Source organism: Balaenoptera physalus (genome assembly GCF_965194825.1).
Source record: "Balaenoptera physalus genome assembly, chromosome: X".
In the NCBI taxonomy this organism is placed as follows: domain Eukaryota; kingdom Metazoa; phylum Chordata; class Mammalia; order Artiodactyla; family Balaenopteridae; genus Balaenoptera; species Balaenoptera physalus.
In genome coordinates this window covers 91,991,224-92,016,588 of record NC_138903.1, presented here as the reverse complement: position 1 = coordinate 92,016,588, position 25,365 = coordinate 91,991,224, and the positions used below count along the sequence as shown (strand labels likewise).

General features: G+C 40.2%; 2 protein-coding genes across 4 annotated transcripts in view; one reads left to right on the top strand and one right to left on the bottom strand.

Annotated features, from left to right (window-relative positions):
* PLP1 (proteolipid protein 1) overlaps nt 1-25,365 on the bottom strand; it is a 345,526-nt gene that overhangs the window by 292,534 nt on the left and 27,627 nt on the right. The window lies entirely within an intron of this gene.
* On the top strand, nt 1,796-14,024 carry RAB9B (RAB9B, member RAS oncogene family). Of its 3 annotated transcripts, none has more exons than XM_082447798.1 (3): nt 1,796-2,026; nt 6,683-6,749; nt 7,737-14,024. In XM_082447798.1, exon 3 carries the CDS (start codon nt 7,779-7,781, stop codon nt 8,382-8,384), a length of 606 nt encoding a protein of 201 aa, XP_082303924.1. In that variant the 5' UTR covers nt 1,796-2,026; nt 6,683-6,749; nt 7,737-7,778; the 3' UTR covers nt 8,385-14,024. The 3 variants fall into 3 exon arrangements, with proteins under 3 accessions (XP_082303924.1, XP_082303926.1, XP_082303925.1); XM_082447800.1 differs by lacking the exon at nt 1,796-2,026 and adding an exon at nt 2,249-6,283; XM_082447799.1 differs by lacking the exon at nt 1,796-2,026 and having other exon boundaries at nt 2,249-6,749.

The following is a 25,365-nucleotide window of genomic DNA, read 5'->3' as shown; positions in this document are numbered from 1 at the left end:
ATATATATAAATATATAATATATATATAGGAATACTACTCAGCTGTAAAAAAGAATGAAATTTTGCCATTCGCAACAACATAGGTGGACTTGGAAGGTATTATGCTAAGTGAAATAAGTCAGACAGAAAAAGACAAATACCGTATGATATCACTTACATGTGGAATCTAAAAAATGAAACCAACCAGTGAATATAATAAAAAAAAAAAAAAAGCAGACTCACAGAGAGAACAAACTAGTGGTTACCAGTGCGGAGAGGGAAGAAGGAAGCAGCAAGATGGGGGTAAGGGATTAAGAGGTACAAACTATTATGTATAAAATAAGCTACAAGGATATATTTTACAACACAGGGAATTTAACCAATATTTTATAATAACTATAAATGGAGTATAACCTTTAAAATTGTGAATCACTATGTTGTACACCTGTAACTTATACAATATTGTATATCAACTATACTTCAATTAAAAAAATTTTTTAATAAATTTATTTATTTTTATTTATTTATTTTTGGCTGTGTTGGGTCTTCGTTTCTGTGCGAGGGCTTTCTCTAGTTGCGGCGAGTGGGGGCCACTCTTCATCGCGGTGCGCGGGCCTCTCACTGTCGCGGCCTCTCTTGTTGGTGGAGCACAGGCTCCAGATGCGTAGGCTCAGTAGTTGTGGCTCACGGGTCCAGTTGCCCCGCGGCATGTGGGATCTTCCCGGACCAGGGCTCGAACCCGTGTCCCCTGCATTGGCAGGCGGATTCTTAACCACTGCGCCACCAGGGAAGCCCCTAAAATTTTTTTAATTAAAAAATTTTTAAATAAATATCTCATCATAAACTGCTAAGTATTACAAAGAAAAGTACAGCAGGCTATATAGGAGGCTACAAGAGAATAAATTGGGGCACTTACTCTATTCTGGGGTTGAGGTTACCCTGAGAAAGTGACATTTAAGCTGGGGTTTATGGAATTGACTGAGTGGTTGACTTGGGAAGAGGCAGAAAGAGCGTGGCCTAGGTAGAGGGAGGGTGCGTGAGGGCCATGACGGGGCACGTGGAGAGTGAGGCATAGTGCCACTTTAGGGACGGGTTATCAGACAACAGGGAAGCTTCAAAGATGAATCTGCCTGACAGAGATGGAGTGCAGGCTAAATGACCCCAGGAGCTCCACCCTCCTTTGATTTCAGGGGAAAAAATCACGAATTAGTTGGAGGAACCAGAGAGGCACAGGAGACAAAAAGAAATGACTGGTTGGGTGGCTAGGCACAATTGGAACATTGCATTCTACCCCAGCAACATTTCTGGGAACCTCAGATAATGCTCTTAGGATGGCCCTCTAGAACGGTAACCTGTAAGGGTAAATGGCAGTGTGTCTTCTATGCCTGAGCTACAGATGTGAACCTTTCCTTTTGGATTGCCATGAGAATTTCATGAGCAGTAGCCAGCTAGAGGGCCTAGTAATGTTTCGTGATCATGTGTTTCCCTGAGTTATTTTAAACAAGAGTGTGTATGTGCTATCCTCTTGGCAAAAGCAGAGGGTTTGGAGGTAGGATAAATGAGGTAGGTCGAAGAGCAATTGCCAGAAATGGGGCTGTGGCTACAGAGGAGCTAAGTGGGAGAGCAATATTTGACGGTCCATTGTCGCTGTGACTACTGATCTGCAAGGGGAGAGGAGGAGGACAAAGGAGACCAGGGATGGACACTGATCATGAAAGAAGTGTGAGCGAGCCAGGGAGCGCTCTCGACGCGCGAGGGCGGGAGGCGTCTACCCCGGGTCCCTGGCGCCGAAAAAGGGGCGCGAGGAGGCGGTGCGGGCCCCGCCCCCTCCCCTGGCGGGCGCGGGCGCGAGACGCTGCGCGGCGGCAGCAGCGGGCGCGAGCGGCAGCTGTCAGGCCACCTAGGTCCAAGCTGCACTTGCCGCCTCGTTGAGGACGAGGAGGCGGCAGGAGCAGTGACGGTGTCGCCGAAGAGCCGGACTGCCGGCACGCAGAGCTGACCGGCCTGGCCCCCGCGGCCCTCTCCCGCCTCTCTCCCATTGTGTTGGGTAAGGTGCCGGTGCGGGGGCAGCGAGAGTGGCTTAGCGGCCAGAGGACGCGGGAGGCCAGAAGGTGGGAGGCCCGGGGCCAGAGGGAGAGAGGGAGGTCTGGGTGATCCCCCGGGGGCAGTTGCATCTTGGGAAAGGGGCCTAGGCGCCGCGGGGTCGGAGTTGGGGGGTGGGTGGGTGACGGTGGAGGGGGGCGTTGCTGAGTAATCAAGAGCAGCTGCCAAAGCCCGGCAGAGAGGCGCAGGGCTCTGTGGGGATGGGCGTGGCTCAGTGCGCATGCGCCACAGCCGCTGGTTCGCAGAGCTGGGGGCGAGGTGAGACTACCTGGGTCCGAGGTAGTTGGAACTATGCGTGACATATCACTTTCTGGGTCCCCGATGCTAACAGTACCCCTGTCATGGAGATGCCAGCGTTCCCAGCCTCCTAAGGAAGCTTCTTTTCCCTGTACCCTGCTCACTTAATGTCACCCAAACCTTACCTATTCGTCTCCAGGCGGTCTACTCAGGAAGAAGTGACCTGTGGACAGTGCCAAATTGCTATCTAGTGTGCCTTCGGGCTCACAGCCCCAGAGCTGTCGTTGTGAGGAGTGAAATGTTGGAGGTGAAATTCCACATTGGACGCTTCTAGTTGCATGTAGGATATAAATATGGGCATAAATGTAGGAATATGCATGACAGCTGCGGGATGACAGCTGTGGCATTTGCACTCAGAGTATAGATGTAGCTGATAACTTGTTAGCTCTACAAAATGAATCCAGTGCGTCAGAGGGCTTCCCTGCTACGGAACCCTCCCCCAGCCCCAGCCCCACGCATCAGGTTGTATTGGAAACAATCTACACCATTTAAGGTAGAGGGTCTCAAAATCCAATCATTTCTTATTTGTATTGATTTTTACGTAGATTAAAGAAAGCCCCACCCAGTTTTCCAGTGCAGTATTTCCAAATATTGTTCCAGGAATCAACAGCGAGTTGAAGAGCCTCAACCGGTGTGTCACCATAAGATGGGCTTTCCCCACAGCTCTAACTATGGCTCCTCGCCTGTGCAGATTGCCACCAGGGCCACTCTCACCCACTGCCTAGCCCTCCCCTGTTTCTCTTCCCCCACCCTTAGCCCTGTAGTACACATCCCTCTCAAAACTTGCTCCCAAACAATCTGCACTATGGATTTGAGCATCATTCTACCCATGGCAACCGAACTGGTGTTGCCAGTTTGCTTTTCTTTTTCATCATTATCACACTAAAATGTACTATTTTCAAAGGTTCAACCTCCTTCTTATCATTGTACTGCCTCCTCCCTCACCTCCATCCCCACCCCCAAGCATCCCCAACTAAATACAGTAATTTTAATAAGCCTGTGTGGGTGCAGACACAGCAAATTCAGAAAGTTTCAAGTGTGTTGAACAAAGAAAGCTAGGGAGTATCAGTTATATCAATTTCTAATTCACCTTACTGTCCAAGACGTAGACCCTAATTGGGAAAAAAACCGTGAATAAACTATCCTTAGAGAATGATTGTTACTCTGTTTTGGGGAGTGGGGTGGGAAAGGGGAATGGCATCTCTGGGATATTTGAATCATTTAAAGCCAGATCTTTCTCTGAATAGGATCAAAATTAGAATAAACATTTTAGTCCAAATCCTAACCTGATATGGGATCCTTAAGGGAGTTGACTTTCCTATTAAATGTACTTAGGGTTATCAAAGAATTCCTTTGCCTACTTAATGCTATCTTCTTTTAAGTTTTGATTTAAATTTGGCATATTTGGGGGGAGAAAAAAAATTGTCTGGTTTGCTTTTGTACTGTGCTAGTTCTTTTTAATTTAAGTATGTACTAAAGGATATCACACTCAAATGAGGATGATGATGATGGTGATGATGGGGATGCCAGCAGCCACTGTAAACATAATGTGGAGATAATTATTCTGCTCTTGTTTTTGGTGGGAGTGGAGAAATTTATATATTTATTTTTTAAATGTGAAGGGAGATGAAGGGAAACTGGAGCATTTCCACTGGCTTTCAACAGGTGGAATTCCTGTTAAGTCCCATCTAGAAAGTGATCCAGATAAGTCCATAACTTCTGCTCTTTAGTCACCTTGTAAATAATAATATTTGGATACCTTACAGAACTGTGGATCTGTTGTACCTGTGCATCAATTCAGAGGCATTAGTTCTGGGTACTTATCTAATTAATAAACAAATATTTATTGATTATCCATATGGAGGACTCTGGTGCTGCATGAAGAGGCTTCAAAGACACATACAGACTAGGGCCTTATGATCCAGGAATTTAGAATTTGGTTGTGCAGAAAAAAAGGATTTTGTTAACAAAATAAGACAGTATAATGATACTATTTCAACTGTAAACTATGAGATCTGAAGCTTATATGTGAATTTATAAACTCCTTGAGGGTAAGACCTTGCCTTAAACATGTATGATTTCCAACAGGGTCTACATTCAGTGGGTGCTCAAGCGATGACGCTTTGCAAAGTAGATTAGGTAGGGAGAAACTAGAGGCAGGGACAGAAGAGCCAGGAAGCTTTCACAGTAGATTAAATACAAGGAGATGTGGACCAAAATGAGGATGGTAGCAGAAGACTAGAAAAGGATATTGCAAAGAAAAATCATCAGGATTTAGTGACTGAAAGCAAGGAGACAAGCCTAACTGTATTCATTTTTACCTCCAGCAAATAAATGGGAGTTGGAGACAGCAGAGGAAAGTGTAGGGTCACCTTAGTAAGGACACAGCACACAAGAGGCACTCAAATGTTTTCTCAAGCATCAGTTTCAGGATTGGACAAGAAGACCCTTAAGGTCCCTCCAACGCTGAGATTCTGTGGTATATGCAAATGCTCAAAACTGTTGGGGAACAAGGCATTCTCAGATATGGAAGAAAGAGAAAAGGAAGAATTGTTATCCTCCCACTGGCAGGCGCTTTCTGAGAAAGGTTAATATTGAGTCACAAGGCCCCCACCAGTGAATGAAAGGAGGTGGAGAGCAAGAGGAACAAAAATACCAAACTAAAAATTTCAATAAGTGCTTACAAATCTTTGCAAACTTCATAAGTTGTTTCCTCCCAAATCCTGTGAGTTAAGTAGGGCAGGTATTACCAGCTCTATTTTTATATAGGAATAAACACAGCAAGATTAAGTGACCTGTCCAAGTTCATAAAATCAATGAATGGGAAAGCAGTGATGAAGACTGTCCTGATTGCTGCCAGCCCAGTGCACTTGACACTGAACTGCATTGTTCTTCCCTGGTATAGACCCTATGCACCCAGAAGTTATGTGTGCACATGACCAAATAGGGGATGCACGAGCAAAGGCAGCAATATCTCAGATAGTTATTAATACTTCATTATTCCTGGAGCCGAGTATTTGGTTTCCATATTCACTCAGTCCTTGACCCGTCATTTGCGTTTATTCGCAGCAGCCGGGAAAGTAGAGTTAGTGAGCCGTTTAATGATATGGACACCTGTTTGCTAGGAACTTAAGGAAGCTCACTTGGCATGGGCGCGTAATACTGTCAATATTGTGCCCAAGTTTGTACTTCCTTCAAGTGAGAGCTCAAGAGTTCTGCTCTGTAAAATTATCCTACAGACCAGTATAAAAAAGAAGTGTGCTAACACTTGGTTCATCTCCATTTAAAGAAATGTTTGTTACTTGAGCTAGTTCCAAAGACAGCAATTTGAGAGCAGAAGAAAAAACAGGACAAAAATCAGGAATTGTAGGAAACTTGAAAATTTTTTTAGAATAGATATAGACCAAGAAGGAGGATAAAACCTATCAGTTTAAAAGACATTATTTAAATTCATAATTACTGATTTAGATCTCTGATGAATCCCTTATTATATGCTTTTTCTACATTTGAAAAAAATAACATGAGATTGTTAAGCAGCAGAGATTTCTTAAAAGCTTCTTTATTCCTCAGTAAGAAAGAACACTCAGCAAATGTAGGAACTGTTTTTTTCTTTTTAGAACAGTACTCTTGATGCTGCTGAAATAAGACACTTGCCATAATTAACTATAATTTTAAATGAAGTTGTGTTGGAATTTAATAAAGCCAGTTAAATGCTAAAACCTGTGTTCAAGACAGATGACTGAAATTAATGAGTAAAATAATTAGCCAAGATTATATATTGTAAACAAGGAGTCCCCAAACATATTTTTTCTTCTCTGATCTTGTGGAATCAGTTGCAGAGACACCCTCAAGGCTGAGTGCATTAATAACTTTCTTGGAGATGGGAACATTGGTAGGTAGAAAGGTAAGGAGTTTCATCTCTGACTTAGAATTTCAACATATCTTAGACTCCTCTGTGCTTTCTCTTTCCTGAATATCATCTATTGTGAATATCATCTACTTTCTTTGATTTACTTTTACTTTGAATGGAAAGCTCAATAGAGAGACAATATAAAACTTAAAAAAATCATATAAAGTACACTCAAGTTAGGACAAGTTAAAGTCCATGCAATAAAATTATTTTGTCCATGTTAGGTATTTGTAGTATTTGAACTCTCAAGTATATTTGTGAAAAGCATCCTCTGTAGGTAAGTTGAGGTTGGTCTGTTTTTTTTTTCCTGACTTGAGTATATTTATATATAGATAGCCTTAACTTTATTTTACATAAATTTTTATAAATAATGTTTCCCAATCTGTTTTTTAGAATCCTAAAAAGAAAGAATATAGCAACAACAAGAAAAAGACTAAGATTGTGACAAAGACCCAACTGGGTAGGTTTACATTTTATTCTCAACTAGGTAGGTATATATATTATATGTTTTTATTTGATCATCACTGTTGAGTTCCCACAATGGACCTCGTTTGAAAGAACCTAACAAAATCTAGTACAAGGTAGTTGTTCAGTAAACATTTGATCTTTTTATTTTAAGATGCATTCTAGGTATTTCATGTACAGAATGTGGAGGTAACAAGAAGGATACTGTATAATTATTAGCTGTTTAGAGTTTACAGTATGTTTTGATTGGTGTTATTATGGAATTAGAACCTAAATCCAGAAATTAATAAGCTATTCAAGATTTTCTTCTTCAATGATAGCTGTTATAATGATACCAATCAACAATCATCAACTTGAGTGCCATTGTTCCATGAAGAAAAGATTATGGAAGATCTTTTACTTGTGAGGGTATCCATATCAATGCAAGTATAATGGGGCAAATGCCTGAAGAAACCTGATCTTTTTCTCTTTTCCAAGTTCTGGGGTCCAATGTAATTCTAACCTAAACCTCTACTAAGAGAATCAAGATTCCAGCTTACACAGCTTTCTCTCCTCAACAGTTCTTGGGTCCATCAGGAACAGACTTCAAACCCCTCTAATCAATTTCATACTCTTTGCCTCTTGTTTGGAACTGTCCAAACCAGAAGCTAATATGTTACACATTTGAGTAGCATTCCTGTTCTAGGCTTTCTCCCCTAGAATAGGGTCAGAACTGAACCAGATGACAGCACCATCTGCTACTCCATTTATGCATGGCATTCAGCCATTTTCCTGGCACAGGCAAGAGACTTCAGAAAAACAAGACATATTTTCTCCCTTATGGAAAAAGAGTTTTATTCCTTCTGCTGTACTATATCATTTAATGAGCATGAATTAAGAGAAGTTAAATAATAAGGCCTTGTAATTCAGAGAAATTTACTATGAAGTTGATTTCAGTTTCAGGTTTAACTGTTTTCCCTTCTACTTTTTCTTTTATTTTCAGGTTCTCTTGGTTATAAACTCTTCTCCATCTGGTGCTACAACAATGAGTGGGAAATCCCTGCTCTTAAAGGTCATTCTCTTGGGTGATGGTGGAGTTGGGAAAAGCTCGCTCATGAACCGTTATGTAACCAATAAATTTGACTCCCAGGCTTTTCACACCATAGGGGTAGAGTTCTTAAATCGAGATCTGGAGGTAGATGGACGTTTTGTAACTCTCCAGATCTGGGACACTGCAGGGCAGGAACGCTTCAAGAGCCTTAGGACACCCTTCTACAGGGGAGCAGACTGCTGCCTCTTGACTTTCAGCGTGGATGACCGGCAGAGCTTTGAGAACCTTGGTAATTGGCAGAAAGAATTCATCTACTACGCAGATGTGAAAGACCCTGAGCACTTCCCCTTTGTAGTTCTGGGTAACAAAGTAGACAAAGAGGATAGGCAAGTGACTACTGAGGAGGCACAGGCCTGGTGCATGGAGAATGGAGATTACCCTTATCTAGAAACAAGTGCCAAAGATGATACTAATGTGACAGTGGCCTTTGAAGAAGCTGTCAGGCAGGTGTTAGCTGTAGAGGAACAGCTGGAGCATTGCATGTTAGGTCACACTATTGACTTGAACAGTGGTTCCAAAGCAGGATCTTCATGCTGTTAAAAGTGGGAAGCCTTTTAAAAGTGTGCCCCAACTGGTCAGTGAGTAGTGTAAGAATAACTGTGCCCCTCTAAGACTGCACACACATACAAAAGGGTAAGAGATAAGGTTATGATTGTAAATCAGAGCCTTTCAAATTGAAGTTGTAGAGCGATTAAAAAAAAAAAAAGCTTTATCAAGCCAAGTGTATTTTGCGTGATTTCTGCTATTTCCTTCTTGTGTGTTTCAGGACATTTCAGAAAGCTTTAGTTCTGAAAGATTTAGATATTTTTCAAATCACAGTTTAAACTTAGAACCCAGCCGCATGAAGGAGTTAAAGAGCTACAGCTATCCCTTAAAGCATTCCATTAATCAACTAACAAATGTCACCATCAACTCTTGCCAAGCAGTTTCTGACATGTCTGCCAAAGGGGAAAAAAATAAGACTCTGAGTCGTATTACAATAAAGATTATAATGCAAACTAGGATGTCCTAAGCTTGAATTATAATGAGGTTGTAATGATTAGGAATGCAAAAGTATAATGATGTACACTGCCTTGTTTAAATCCTTATGTACGGTTTGCTCCCATCTGAGCTTTTCAAAAAAATACCATCTCAATAAGAGATACACTAATGACACTGGAGATTTATTATACTCCTTGTGTTTGAAGTAACAGGGTCCTAGTGAATGGATTATGTTTAAATATGCCAACCACCCTTGCAAGTAAAAGGTTGGTCTGCTTTCACTTCATAAGTCTACTTTTGCTGCACAGGGATGTTGCTTCTCTGACAACCTCTTATTAATTTAGCAATGCTGCTTAGTATATGGCTTTGGATGCAGTGCACTCTGCTCATAATTTTGATGGTCCTTTGGTCCACCATACTGTGCTCTCAGAGAAGCCTTCAGAACAGGTTGGAGGATACTGGGCTTTTCTCCTAAGGTTCCGTAATTCGAATATTTATTGTAGAAGAAGGAACTGATTTCTTGTATGCACTGTATGTTGAGCTGGCCAAACTAGGACGTTGAAAGTAACAAGAGAACATACTTTAACCCAGCATTAGAATGAACTTATGAGAGTTGTCCAACAATAGAATGGACTGCCTTAATAGTGAACCCCCTTCCAGTGAAAATATTCAAGATGCTGGATGACCATCTGTTAAAATATCATAAAAATAATTTCTGTACTGGCTAGATGTTTGGTTTAAGGTCCCTTCCAGCTCTGAGTTCTAGGAATCTACGAGCTACAAACTACGTTTCAGTGCCATGTTATAGTTAGATATATCTTAAGACAACAGCTAAGACTATGGAAAGGGACTTTAAAATTTCTCAAACTACTCTGGGATCAGCATTTAACAGCAACTACATAGCTCTTTCTTTTGCTTTTGCACTATGGCAGGAAAAATTCTTGAGCTCTGACTAATCATTATGTGCCCAATATAAACATCCTGAAGATACCATATTAAAATACAAAAACAGTTTGTCAAATTTTGATTACCATGACTGCCAGCTATATACTATATTATGAATATGCAGCTAGTTCTTGTCAGTTGATATATTTGTCCTGCATAGCTTTTAATCTATACTTTTACAACATCTATGATAAAAATAGTGACCCAAGGTAGTGAGAGACAGTTAGAAATGACCCCAAAAAGAGACCTAGGTTGGGAAGGGGGCAGGAGCTTTCACAGGAATATAGCCTAGAACTCTCCATTGTAGCCACACATGGAATCAGCCTTACATGTGGGACCTTATGTGCTTTAAGAGCTCTGGGACTTTTTGGCCACATTGATAAGTGGAAGATGATATTTTAACCCAGTAATGCTCAATATTTCCAATTTAAATATAGTCCAGACCCCAATGTCCAACTAATTTTGATGCCAGAAGTCAAAGCCAGAACTGGGACCCCACAGCTCTTAAGTATTGGTCTCTATCCTGCCTATGCCTATAGCCAGCCACACTGGTTTCCAAGTTCTATGATCATTTTGCTACAATCATGTTAGGGTGAAAATATGTATGTCGGAACTATTAAATGCTAATTGTTTTTAAGTGCATGAGACCTGGGGCCTTCTCTTTCTACTTGCACTCTGCTTATAATAGTTTCTATTTGTAGATCTCAGGCCTTCATAAAGACCTCCATCCACTCACAAAAGTACTTGTCACTATTAGAATGGCATGTGATCATTTAAGTAAAAATAATTACTTAGATATCCCATTCATAGGCCTCCTGTCCATACAAGACAAGTGTTAAGTCATTTGAAGCCCCTGTCCTCTTAGCCATACCAATTTTTTTTTCTGCCATATCACTACACAATATCTTAATGAAAGCACTTAATATTCAGTGACAAAAAATAGTGGCATTTTGGTGAGTAATACTCAGTGGGTTGTGGACATATAGTTTGGGTAAAATTAAAAAAACACCAAAGGCTGAAATCTGTGAGTACAAGAAACTGTGCATATAGGCTTAGAAATTGTTTACTCTAGAATGTGCAGTGCAATATTTTCAGTAGGTGTTTTTTTTTTTAATGAACACTAGATTTTTTGGAACAAGATATTTCTAATTGGAACTATATTGTTTTTCAATGGTCCATTAAAACATCATACAGAATATCTATTTAATTTATTTTCATGTGTTGGGCTAACATTCAGGGGGCCTCAGATTCCATATGTCTTCAGTGGATTGATGAATTTCAGGTTAATTTGTGCCTGCCTCAGCCATCTCTACTTTACCCTGAGGTATTCCACAATCCTCTTGTTGCAGGTGCTGCTAAAAACTCAAAATTGTGTATCAGATATTTTGCTTCAACTGTAAAAATATCATCTGTGTTAAAGTGAATAAAAAGTGCATTTTGAACAACCAGTATACAATGTTTGTGCTTCTTTTCTCCCTTTACCTTTTTGAGCAACTGGTGGGTGTGACAGAGAGTATTTATCAATCAAGTCACTCTTTCAGGCTGCCCTACATGTGGCTCTGGATCATTTTTTCACATGGTACTCCAAGCAGCCACTACCTACTGATCAGACAGATACCATTCTACTGATTGGGAAACAAACTCAAAAGATTAAGGTGGGGAAGTTCCTTTTATTTTATGCCATTTTTTAAATACATGAAGAGTATTGGAACTAGAACTTGGATCTTGACTCTCCACTTTATATCTTCATTATAATTTAAAACAAAATTAGACCATCACAAAATATAAACAGAATATACATATTCCCTTCATTTTCTTGACTGGAATACTGTCCAGATCTTAGGAAAACATGAAAATATAGGCAAAACAAATCAGAAAGCAAAGGATAATTTTGTTAAATATTCTGTTCTGTTGCTTCTCACATATTGGACTTTAAAGAGACTTGGATTAGCATCGAACGGCTTGAATATACAGTACGTAGTGGTGACTTTTAAATTACAGACATAAGTCTCTCCACAGCATATAATTACATTACAGTGATTCCATCTGTCACAGATTTAGCCCTCTTCTCCCCTCCCTCTATTTTTGCCTATTGGAACTTTGGGCAGTTCACAGCGGGTAAAAAACAGATTTTTTTTTGCCACATGTACTGTTTCCATCGCTAAGGATAATCATTTAACAAGTTATCAGACCAACCTCAACTACAGCACCCGAAATCCTTTTGATTAGGCTATAATGATGTAACTTTTAGGCTAAAAGGTCATAGGTTTATACGCTCTTAAAAAGGATTTGCTCAGCCAAAACTGATACTTTAAAAGCAGAAAACTAACTTTCTGTCTTTGCAGGTTTTCTACCTGATTCATAGCCCAGTAGGAAATCTCTTTCTCTTTATGTCTCAAGAAATGGTATAGTGGGAGGCAGGGGCGGGATTGAATGAAGGCAGTCAAAAAGTTCAAACTTCCAGTTATAAGATAAATAAGTCCTAGGGATGTAATGTATAGCATGAGAAATATAATTAACTTTGATGTATGTTATATATGAAAGCTGTAAAGAGAGCAAATCCTAAGAATGAGAGAGAGAGAAAGAGAAAGAAAGGAAAGAAGAAAGAAAGAAAAAGAAAGAAGGAAAGGAAGAGAGAAAGAAAGGAAGGAAGGAAAAGAAATAGTATAGATTCTCATATTTTGGAAATAATTTGGCTATGGTTCTTCCAGGAAGTGGAAGGTGTGGAATAGATGGTTTCTCCTCAATTCTATAATTAAATTTTTAAAACACACTGGAAGAATTGAAGCACCAATCTGAGTAATTTCAGGCTGGGAGTGGCATCTCTACTTTCATTTGAATTACCTGTAGTAGTTCTAAGTGCAATATATATATATTTTTACCTCGGTGATCCAGATAATCATTTCACTTTTTTACCTCCTTGCTATGGAGATGTAGGATTCATTACCGCAGAGTGCTTTTCTTACACTTGATTTTAGGGCAGATAAACTGATACATTTTTTGATAAAATATTCATATATGTGTATGTTTTTTTCCAAACTGGTCTCTTTTTTCCCCCAGCTTTATTGAGGTATGATTGACAAATAAGAGTTGTATATATTTAAGGTGTTCAACTTGATGATTTGATACATGTATACACTGTGAAATAATCATCACAATCAAGCTAATTAATATATCCATCACCATTCAGAGTTACCTTTTTTTTTGCTGTCTTTTTAATTTCCTCAAGTTAAAATCACCAATAAAGCCCCCATTCTTTACTCTTTTCTCTTTAGGAGAAGGAAAGGATAATGATAGAAACTAGGCATAAAGAATGAAAGTAAAGTTATTAAATTATTAAATGCCCCCTTATTGGTATGTTTGCAAAAACTGGTAAGCAAAGATCTGGCTTTTATTTTGCTGATGGAGGTGGTGATGTTTGTGTGAGGATTGGTGAGGGCTTTTTTTTTTTTTTTTTGGAGGGGGTTGAAGGTTTATTTAGTGCTTTCCCAGCTAGAATAAGCGTCTTCGAGGCTCAAGATGTAAAGGAATTATCACCTTTAGTCATATAGGAACTGCTGCAGTGATCTGTATGTCTTCATAAATCACTTTGTCTTCTCCAAGGCAACACAGAGAATTTTGGTTCAGCCATATTTAAGTGCATTTTTAAATGGTGGGTTCTGTGAGTACAAGTAAGTGTATTTTTGAGCAATCTGTGAATTCCTTTCATGCTTTATGAATTATGGGTAAATGTGTAATGTGTAATGAGTCTTACCATAGCACTCCTGAATTTTAGCCAGACATGCCAAGCTGTGCTTCTTCTACTTAATTGATTGATGGAAAGGACTTCAGAAACGTTGCCTTGATGAAAGAAACGCTAGCTGTATTGATTAGAGTTAAAATACAAATCATGCCTTCCTGTGGTGCATTCGTGAAGAAGCAAGAGACAGGCTCATCTCTTCTCTTTTCTCTTTCATTGTTCTTGGCTGCCGTAGAAACAGCCAAGGGTGTGTCCTGTAATATATTGTTCAATATGGAGTCTAATGAACAAGTATTGGTATAACCTTTGAATTGTCTCTTTTTCCATTTCTTCCCAACAGGAAAACAGTGTCACCAGTAAACACTTTAAAACTTTGTCTTTATTTTTTTCTGATTACAAAAGTTATACACACCTGTGGTAAAAAAAACAGAAAGGACAAAAGAAACAGAAAAACAAGACAAAGAAAATAAAAGTTTTCTGTAATCCTATTATCCTGAGGTAACCAGATTTTTTTAATATTACTTTTTAGTGTGGTTATGTGTGTGTTTTAATATATTTATGTAATAAAGAAAATTGATGTCATATTGCACATACTGACTGTAATCTTTTTCACTTAACATACATGACACTTTTCTCTAAGTCATTATATATTCTTCTAGGGATTATATTTAACGCTTGCAAAATAGTCTATTGAAGGATTTACCATAATATATGTAATCAGGGACTTCCCTGGTGGTACAGTGGTTAAGAATCTGCCTGCCAGTACAGGGGACACAGGTTCGATCCCTAGTCTGGGAAGATCCCACATGCCGCAGCTAAGCTAGTGCGCCACAACTACTGGGCCTGTGCTCTAGAGCCTGCAAGCCACAACTACTAAGCCCACATGCCTAGAGCCTGTGCTCTGCAACAAGAGAAACCACAGCAATGAGAAGCCCACACACCACAATGAAGAGTAGCCCCCGCTCACTGCAACTAGAGAAAGCCCGCACACAGCAACGAAGACCCAACACAGCCAAAAATAAATAAATAAAAAATAAATAAATTTTAAAAATATATATATGTAATCAAACACTTATTGCTAGACATTTAGGTAGTTTTCCAACAGTCTCCTTTTTATAAAATAAAGCAGCAGTGCACGTCCCTAATATTTATCTTAATTCACATCTCTATTTCCTATAAGTAAAATTTCTGGGCCAAAGAGTATGAATATTTTTATGGCTTTTAATATATATTAGCAGATTGCCCTCTAGAAGAAAGTTGTCCCAAGTTACATCAATGAGAGCCGAATAAGAGAAGGCTTATTTCTCTAAACAATCTCTCATGGAATATTATCGTCACAAACCACATTTGCCTAATTTGATGAATGAAAAATAATCTCATGTTTTGATTTGCATTTCTTTCATTCTTTGATAGTAAATAGTTGTTCATGTATTTATTTATTGACTATTTTTATTTTTTCTTGAGTAAATAGCCCATTCTAGTCCTGAGCCCATTTGGGATGAGGAACATTCATTTTTGTTTCTTATTGATTTCTAGAAACTCCTTTTTTATATAAATATTATGGGCATTAACCCTTCATCTTATCTGTATTGCTGGTTTTCTGCAGTCCTCTCCCATATCTCTTCCCTTTTAATTTTGTTTATGATATTTTTAAAACCACTGACAGACTATTGAAAGGGTTGTGTTCTAATAAAATAGAAAACCAGGATGGTGGGGGAGAGAGAAATGCCTACTTGATCTGTCCTTTTTTCCTGACCACATTTGAGACTGTAGTTATTTTTGTTTAGAAAGGTTATGAGTCTAAGCTTGTGCCACCATGATAAAAAAAATGATAGAAAGCAAAATATTCATTCACTCTTCTTTATCTGCATGATGTCAAATGGCTGGTTTGATTTGGGTTTATTGCTGTTATTTTAATGAAGATTATTCTGAAATCTTACACGAATACAGAGATAGTAACAGTTCAGCTTTCACCCACAAGGGGGCAAAGAAGACCAGTTAGTGTTCGGTGGTAGACTAAACACATGACTGCAGACTGTTAAGAGCTGAAGAAGAGCCTAGAAATCATCCAGCTAGTCTACCTCTCCCTTATTTTATAGACGGGAAGACTGGAATCTGGAGGGGTGAAATGACTTGCTCATGGTTGCAGAGCTGGCCAGTCAAAGAGCTGAGTCCTAAGCATTTTCCAGTTGACCATACTGTGATTTAGTTAAATTGACACACACTATAAACACATACATTTTTTTCTGATTTTTAATATTTATTTTGCCTTTTGAAGTAAGAATTACATAACATTAACCATTTTAAAGTGTACAGTGCAGTAGCATTTAGTATATTCACACTGTTGTAATCATATACATTTTAATCTTCTGGGTTCAAATCCCAGTCCTGCCACTAAATAGATGCGTTACCTTAGGTTAATTGGGTAACCTTGCTGATCTTCAATTTCTTCAGCTTGTGTAGTGAGAAAATGTCTTCCGTAACAGGTTGTTGTGAGGATTACCAGAAATAATATTCACAAGGGCATAGCACTGTTCTTGGCACAGAGTAGATGACAAATAAATTCTTTCTTTCCTTCAAGATATTAATCAGCTACTCCCCATCTAGTATTAATATATTTATTTCACATTAAGAATAAAAACAGATTCCAGGGTAGATTTTTTTCTCTTCTCATCACTATTACTGCATTATTTATACTGAACTTTAAATGTGCTCAGAGGTTAAAATGACTTCAAAAAACTTTACAACATAGGTTCTTGTGACATAATTGGCAAAGGATTGCAGTATTTAATAGATGCAAAGACCCTCTTTAAGAAAAACAAGTTTCTTAGAGGAATTTTGAAAACTGGAAAAAGATTCTGGTGAGGTGTGGAAAGCATGGTAATGTGTGTGCTACTTTGGGTCAAATTTTGGAACTGACTCTAAGGTAATACGATCCAGTCCCCTTTTTATAGATAATAAAACTGAGGAATAGAGAAATTAAGCAAATTCCTGAAGGCCACACCACTAGCCAGTGACAGATCAGGCCTTAGAACTCTTATCTCCTACTTCTCACTCCAGTGCTATTTTCTGTACAACTCACTGTCTGGGGCCAGGATTTTTTCATTTTTTCCCCAGCATTATTGAGATATAACTGACATATAACATTGTGTAAGTTTAAGGTATACATGATGACTTGATACACATATATATTGTGAAAGTTTTGCTAACAATAAAGTTAGTGAACACATTCTTCACATTATATAATTACCATTTTGTTGTTGTTGTTATTGTTGTTGTTGTTGTTATGGCGAGAACATGAAACTCTACCCTCTTAGCAACTTTCAAGTATACGACATAGTATTGTTAAGTCTAGTCTCCATGTTGTACAATATATCCTTAGAATTTAGTCATCTGATGTAGTTTGAAAGATGCAGAAGAGATAGGGATAGGGAGGGAATGAAACTAGAGGGGCAAAGAAAGGAAAGGTGGGCAAGTTTCTAAGCAGAGCAGGATTTAGTCTTCACATAGTGGAAGAGGAAGAAGCCAACAGTAGCAAGCAGCTCTGGTCTGGGAGAAATTTCCTTAAGAGTCAGTCATGTCCTTACTATGCCTCCCAAGGAAATAACCCTAGGAACTACCAAGAAAGTGTGCCTCCCCACAGCATTTGCCTTATTGAACAAACAAAAGCTACTGAAAATTGTTGTTGTTGAAATCAGAGCTGTCGGGTTTTGTTAGCATCCCAAGTCTTTAAAACTCTGACTAAAAATTACCCAAGTGACTAAAATCTAAGTGTCCCTAATAAACAGAGCAAGGAAAGAGGTACCTGACAGAGAGGTTCAAAAAAATCCTGTTCTTCAGCCCCACATTTTCCCTCCTTTATTTTATGTAGGTACAATAAGAAAAAAAGGTACTGGCAATCAATTGTGAAAATTGCTGTTAATTATGTACCTACCAGGTGTTAGCTTTTGTTATTAGCTATATCTCAGCCAAGTGAGTTTTCTGATCTGTAGTGTTATTCTTTTATATATATATAAATTTATTTATTTTATTTTTGGTTGAGTTGGGTCTTCGTTGCCGCGTGCAGGCTTTCTTTAGTTGTGGCGAGCAAGGGTTACTCTTCATTGTGGTGCTCGGGCTTCTCTTGTTGCGGAGCACAGACTCTAGGCACGCGGACTTCAGTAGTTGTGGCTCGCAGGCTTAGTTGCTCTGCAGCATGTGGGATCTTCCCGGACCAGGGCTCGAACCCATGACCCCTGCATTGGCAGGTGGATCCTTAACCACTGCACCACCAGGGAAGCCCCTGTAGTGTTATTCTTTAGTTTGTCATGGCTCTTTGTTTTAATAAAAAAAACTTGTGACATAATAAATTGAGCTGAAGAATTATTATCTCTGTATGATGCACTTGTTTTTTTTTTCTAGAATACTTCTTTAGTTACAGTAATAAAAGCTGATTTATCTGACATTCTGGCAGAGATTTTTGTTATCTGGTATTTCCATACTTCAATATTATAATGAGAATTAATGTTTGTAATGATGACCCATAGACATTGTAAGAGGCTAAATTACTTACTGGATCATCAAAGAAAAAATAAGGAATATTACGGTTTGGTCTATTCTGTAGTATGAAAAACAGGTATTCCATATATGATGTATATGGGTATGGTGTGTATGGTAACATAAACCATAATACTCTACTTACCTGAAATGGAGAGTTCATTTTCTTTCCTTCTCCCTTTCACCTTTATTCCACAGAATCCTAGCTCAAGAATGGTAGGTTATTTCTTCCCAATTTCACCAAATGCCTGCCAAGTGGTCATAGAATCAATGCTGAATTACTACAGGAGACAAGAAACGTAACCATTTTACAAATGCAGGCGATTACATCTTTGCAAAAATGGCACACACTTCCTTATATGGAGACCTCTTATGACTTCCACTGACTGGTCCTAGGGCTATTCAAAACAAGTGTTTTACATGACACAGACCTCCCAATATTTGAAAACAGCTCTATTTTTATGACTTGAAATATCCCCAGGTCCCTAAGTAAAATATGATATGTTTTAAATTCCTCATTTTCATAGTAATAAATAATTTTTTGTCCAGTGTCTACCCCGCACCAGGCACTATTGGAGATGAAGAGGGTAAATGGGAAGAAGCAGGAGCAGAAGTTGACGCAGACACAAAAGCACAAAGAACCATTTAATCCCTACTAAAGAATGTGGATGTATTTTTAAAGTAATAGGCAATAAAAGAAGAGGTTCTAAGAAAAGAGGTAGGAAGCTCAGGTTTGTGTTATAGAATGATTCCTCCAGTGATGTGGTGGGAGTGGGGGTGAGCAGCACAGACACAGGTGACCAGTGACAATAACAATAGACATGCCAGTTACTCCAAGAATATCCCACAGAGCAGCAGACCACCTATAACAGAACCACCTGAAGGCCTTGTTAAAAATACAAATTCTTGAGCCCGCCCTGATCTGCTAAATCCAAGTCTCTGGGGGGCTGTGCAGCCCAGGCATCTACCTGTTATCAAGTTTTCTCTCGGACTCTCATGCCCATGGTCTGAGAGCTAGGTGTTGAAAAGCCTCGGCGGCAGCAGTCAGAGTCTGTTTGTCAAGTGAAAGCCAACAGGCATCCAGACCCCAGAGTCTGACCCACAAAGGCAGAATGCTAGGAAACACCCTGACCCGGGGCAGGGACACACCTGGCACTCCTGCACCCTCTCCCCTCACTCATTGCCTGGCTGGTACCTTCTCTCCCTCGGGGTCAGGCCTAAGCATCACCTCCTTGGACTTCTATCCTGGCTTCCTACTCCATCTTACACGTGTTCACAACACCTCTCTATTTATTTCTTGGTGTTTCTCACAATTTGTAATCTCACATCCATGTGTGTGGCCCCTCCTAAGTCCCCACCACCACTAGACTGTAAGCTCCCTGAGGCCCAGGCCTGTGTTGTTCTCATTGCTGAGCTCCCACAGCACCTAGTGCAGGGCCAGGCACAGATACGTGGCAGCTAAATATTTGGGGATGAATGCATGCATCAATGGATGGATGGATGGATGGGTGGGTGGGTGGATGGGGAGGCACTGCTGGCAGCCCCTGCTTGGACGGCAGTGCTGAGTGGCAATCTTCCGTGGAGTCAGTCCTGGCTGCTCTGTTGGCGAGGTTGCCTACAACACCTTTAATGGGCTTGAAGGTGACAGGACCCAGGGCCCTTCTCTGAAGGTTCCTGGCTCTTGGCAGAATCCTCGGTCACTCCCCAAATGGAAAGCAAACAGAAGCCAAGGCAGCCAGGTCTGGGGTAAGAGGCCAAGGGAAGCAGCCCATTTCTGGCTGGTTGGTTGGGTACCCGGAGGCCAGCGGAGGAGAGGCCTGGGACTTGCTGCCCTCTTGCCCTGGCCCTGGCCTCCCTGGCTGTGGCTCCCCCAGGGTGGGCACAGAGCGGGACAGAATTTACCACCCCAAAATACGTCTCTTTGGCCTAAGGATTATCTTAGGCTGATTATATCTGAGAAACAGCAGACCAGAAAAAGCTCTGAAAACCTAGTAGAAGTTACTCTTTTGTAAGAGACACTTACATTTATAAGGGAAATCTCCATTTGGAAGGGAGTCTCTCTTTCTGTACCAGGAACAGAGAGAAGGATGACCAAATGTCTAGAAACTCTTATCAATGGAGAAGGCAACAACTTAAATATGCATAACACTCTTACCCTTGTTCAATGAGCTTTTCCTGAAAATCTCCCATAACTGGCTCTTCCCCGCCCCCTCATCATCTTCTTTTGTTTTTAGCTGGAGATGGTATTTAAGTTGGTGGCTTGGACCATTTCGGGGTGTCGCTCAATTTTCCTGGGTCTCTCTCATAAATACAGGAGGTATATAGGTTTCTAAGCGTCTGTTTGTTTTTCTCCTGTTAATCTGTCTTTTATTACAGGGTGGGGGTGGTCTCAGCCAAGAACCCAGAAAGATAGAGGGAAATCATGTTTCCTCCCCCACAGCCCTTGCTCTGTCCTATTCAGAGTTGTGGGCAAACGTCCTGTAAGCCCGGGAGCACTGGTCTCCATGGCAGTGTTCCCCAGGATGCCTCGAAAGTGAGGAGCCCCCACGAGCGTTTGCAGGACATCACACGGGGAGTGCACCCATAGGGACATATGCTGCGTATTCTGAAGGGCTGGCCCAGGCAACTTGCAAACCACATGTTCTCATCACTAGAATGTCGTGCTCCTTCTGGAATGAAAAGCCAGGTCCCAGGGACTTGAACAGATCAAACTCTGGAGAACGAGGACCTCTGATGAGATGCACATAGCTACCGTCTACTGAGTGTCTCTCAAGGCTGTGTGCTGACTGCTGTACAGTTTGCAGCGATCTTTTGAGGTGGGCACTACTGTTGTTCCTGTTTTACAGATGAGAAGACTGAGGCTTTGTCGGGCCAAACAGGTTTGTTACTGTCACGTACCTCGGAAGAGACAGAGCTGAGATGTGAACCTGGGCAGCCTGGTTCCAGAGCCCACGCCCTGGGCAGCCTGGTTCCAGAGCCCACGCCCTGAATCGCCGCACCGTCTGTATTGCCTCCCTTGTCCAAGTGAAAACTCAGGCACCGAGAAGCCAAGCGGTGTGCCCAGGGTCACACAGCTGGCTAATGGCAGAGCTGGAACCAGAAATTAGGTCTCGTCTCCCCACTCCGGCTCTCTACCCCACATGGCTCTGTCCCTCTAGGTACAATAGGGATGGACAACTTGTCCTACTTTACCCAGCCAAGCAGAGTCCTAACGGCAGAGACCGAGTTCTCTTCAATTCCGTGACAGTATTTTTTGACTGCTCAGCATTTGGACGTTCTAGGGCTGAGAAGCATGGTGGGTCAGGCCTTCTGTGTTTGTCCAAAGCTTTTGAGAAGGCTGACGCCCCAGACCACCACGCTGGTCACCCCACAGTGAAGAGCCTGCCTGTGCCCCATCACCCTCTCGAGTCCCCGGGTCTCAAGGACTCCGGCTCACAGGCCCTTTGGGGGAACCTCCCACGCCGGCCGCTGTGTCTCTTCCTCCCCTTGGCTTTCTCTCTGGCTAGCTGTGTGGCCTGGGGCCCGGTGGGTCACCCCCACCCAGGGCTGTTAATGAGAAGTTTTGTCATGCTCAGGCAGCAAAGATGAATAATTCAGCGAAGGGAGCTCAGGAAATGTTATTCTTTCAGTCCCTTGACAGTGGGAGAGACAGAAAGGACTGCATCTTATTCTGGGAGGGATGGGGGAGGGGTGACAGCCATACAGGAGAGGAGGGGGAGGAGAAAGAAGGCTGTACAGAAGTCACTAACAGTGTAGGCTTTCAGTAGAGTTTTAAACAGAGAAGTTACTGGAGATCAGAATTGCCTTTTTAAAGAGTCCTCTGACTCCAGTGAGGAGGGCGGATGGGGTTGGGGGCTAGAATAGAGGCAGGAAGAGCAGAGAGGAGGCTACTGCAGTCATTCAGGTTTCAGTTGTAACAAAAGGAAAAAGGTAGAACGGACAGTACTAGGTGTGGTTCACGAAGGCAGAGTCTAGGATGATTCTTCGGTTTCTGAGCACTGACCTCAGAGAAAACTCTAATTTGTTAATTTCTCTCTTAAAATGTGTCATTTTAGGTGTGTTTGGTGCACCACAGAGTAAATTTTGACCATCAGCTACTTTCCTCACCAGCATGGGATCTAGTGACAGCCTATGTCCTGGCACATAGAGGGAAGGTGGGGCAAGCTTTGGGTGGTAAGGGGTCCTCCACCTTCAAACTATTCCTCTCCCAGGAACTTCATTGCTGTGGGATTTTCTTGAGATAATCAACTCCTGCTACTTCAACCTAAACTTACATTACCTTTCTTTGCAGTTACACCAAGCTTTCTTCTTGCCTTCCTCCTTTCTTTTCTTTCCTTTTCCCTTCCTCAAATAGTTATTGCCAGGCACTTGGCTAGGCACAAGGAGCTCATTATTCATTATACCTCCTAGGTGGCCTTCTCATGTGGTACTGATCAACCTTGTACCCTCATCTTGTATTAATTCAATTCACTAGAGGAGATAGGGATAGGAGGCTATTACTATATTCAACGTATGGCACTTAATGCTGTGAGAATACACTTACCCCTGCTAAATTGCGTCTTGTTAGACTCAGCCCATGGTCACAATTTGTTAAGACGATTTCTTTTCCTAATTCTAGCAGCCAGTATATTTGCTATCACTCTCAATTCTTCTCATCCTCAGATTTAATATGCAAGCCTTTTATTTGTTTACCTTAGTCATTGATCAAAATTTTGAACAGGACATGCTGAAGGACAGAGCCTTTCAGGTTGACATAAACCTGCTAACCTGCTAATTAGCACTTTTATGATACAATCACTCAACTTATTACAAACCCACTTAAGTATATCATCCAAAAACCAGTATTTTTTCCATCTTATCTGCAAGACTATCATGAGGAGTCCCAGTTAAATTTCTTCTTGAAATCTGGATATATTCTCCTATTACTTTGACATAGATGGTAGCTGAGCAACCTTCAAGAATCTATCCAATATATGCATCTAACAACAGAGCCCCAAAATACATGATGCAAAAAACTGACAGAATTGAAGGAAGAAATAAACAATTTAACAATAATCACAGAGGACTTCAATACTTGACTTCCAACAATAGATAGAACAACTAGACAAGTGATCAGTAAAGAGATAGAAAACTGGAACAACACTATAGACCAAGTAGACTTAACAAGCATCTATAGAAAACTTGATCCAAAACAGCAGAATACATATTCTTCTCCAGTGCACAAGGAACATTTTTCAGGATAGGTCATATGTTACACAATTACAGAAAAGTCTCAATAAATTTAAAAGGATTGGAATTATGCACAGAATGTTTCTCTGACCACAGCAGAATGAAATTAGAAATCAACAACAGAAGGAAATTTGGGAAATTCACAAAGATGTGGAAATTAAATACTACTCACCTAAATAACCAATAGATAAAAGGAGAAATCACAGGAAAATTAGAAAATACTTCAAGATGAGTGAAAATGAAAGTATGACATGCCTGAACTTAGGGAATGCAGTAAAAGCAGTGCTTAGAGGGAAATTTATAGCTGTAAACACCTATATTAAAAGAAGCAAGCTCTCAAATCAGTAGCTTAACTTTCACCTTAAGAAACCAGAAAGAGTAAATGAAAAACAAAACAACTAAAAGAAAGGAAATAACAAAGATTAGAGTGTAAATAAATGAAATTGAGAATAGGAAAACAACAAAATCAATGAAATCAAAAAGTTGGTTCTTTGAAAAGATCGAAAAAGCTGACCAAACTTTAGGTACACTGACCAGGAATAAAAGAGCAAAGGCTCAATTTATTAAAATCCGGAACCAAACATAGTCTTATAGAAATTTTTAAAAGATTATAGAGGAAACTATGACCAACTCTAAGTCAATAATTTATATGTGACGGACACATTTCTAGAAAGGCACACACTGCTGAAACCGACTCAGGAATAGAAAATCTGAATAAATCTATAACAGGCAAAGAGATTGAATTAAGAATCAAAAACCTTCCCACAAAGAAAAACCCAGGACCAGATGGCTGCACTAATGAATTCCACTAAACTTTGAAAAAGGATTAACACCAATCATTCACAAATTATCCTCAAAATAGAGGAGGAAGGGACACTTCCCAACTCATTCTATGAGACCTGTATTATTACCCTGATACCAAAGTCAGATAAAGACATCATGAGAAGAGAAAATACAGACCAATAACCGTTATAAATATAGAAGAAAACAACCTCAACAAAATACCAGCAAACTGAGTCAAGCAACATATAAAAATGATTATATGCCAACTGGGATTTATCTCAGGAATGCTAGGCTGGTTCAACATACAAAAAACAATCATTGTGATACACTACATTAATAGAATAAAGTAAAAAAGACACATGATCACTTTAATAGATGACAAAATTGAACACTCTTTTATGATAAAACACACACACACACGTGCACACACACAACAAACTTGGAATATCAGGGAACTTCCTCAACCTGATAAAAGGCATCTGTGAAAAATCTACAGCTAACATCATGCCTAAAGAGGAAAGACTGAATGCTTTCCCCCTGTGATCAGGAATAAGACAAGATGTTCTCTCTCTCCACTTTTATGCATTATGGTAATGGAAGTTCTAACCAAGGCAATTAGGCAAGAACTAGAAACAAAAGTCTTCCACATTGGAAAAGAAGAATTAATATTATCTCTATTCACAGATGACATAATACTATATATTTAAAATTTTACAGAAAGCCCAAAAAACTATTAGAGTTAACGAAGTCCAACAAAGTTGCAAGTTACAAGATCAACACACAAAAATCAGTTGTATTTCCACATACTAGCAGTGAACAACCCAAAAAGGAAATTAAGACAATTTCATTTATAATAGCATCAAAAAGAATAAAATGCTAAGAAAAAAATTTGACAAGAAAGTCCAAGACTTGTACACTGAAAAATACAAAACGTCATTGAAAGAAATTAAAGACATCCTGTGTTCATGAATTGGAAGACTTAATATCATTAAGATGGCAATACTTCCCAAATTGATCTACAGAATCAACACAATCCCAGCAAAATCCCAGCTGGCTTCTTTGCAAAGACTGACAAGTTGGTGCTGCAATTGATATGGAAGTACACAGGACGCAGAATAACTAACTTGAAAAAGGAGAACAAAGTTGGATGACTCATACTCCCAAATTTCAAAACTTACTACAGGGACTTCCCTGGTGGCACAGTGGATAAGACTCTGCGCTCCCAGTGCAGGGGGCCCGGGTTTGATCCCTGGTCAGGGAACTAGATCCCACATGCAACTAAGAGTTCCCATGCCACAACTAAGGAGA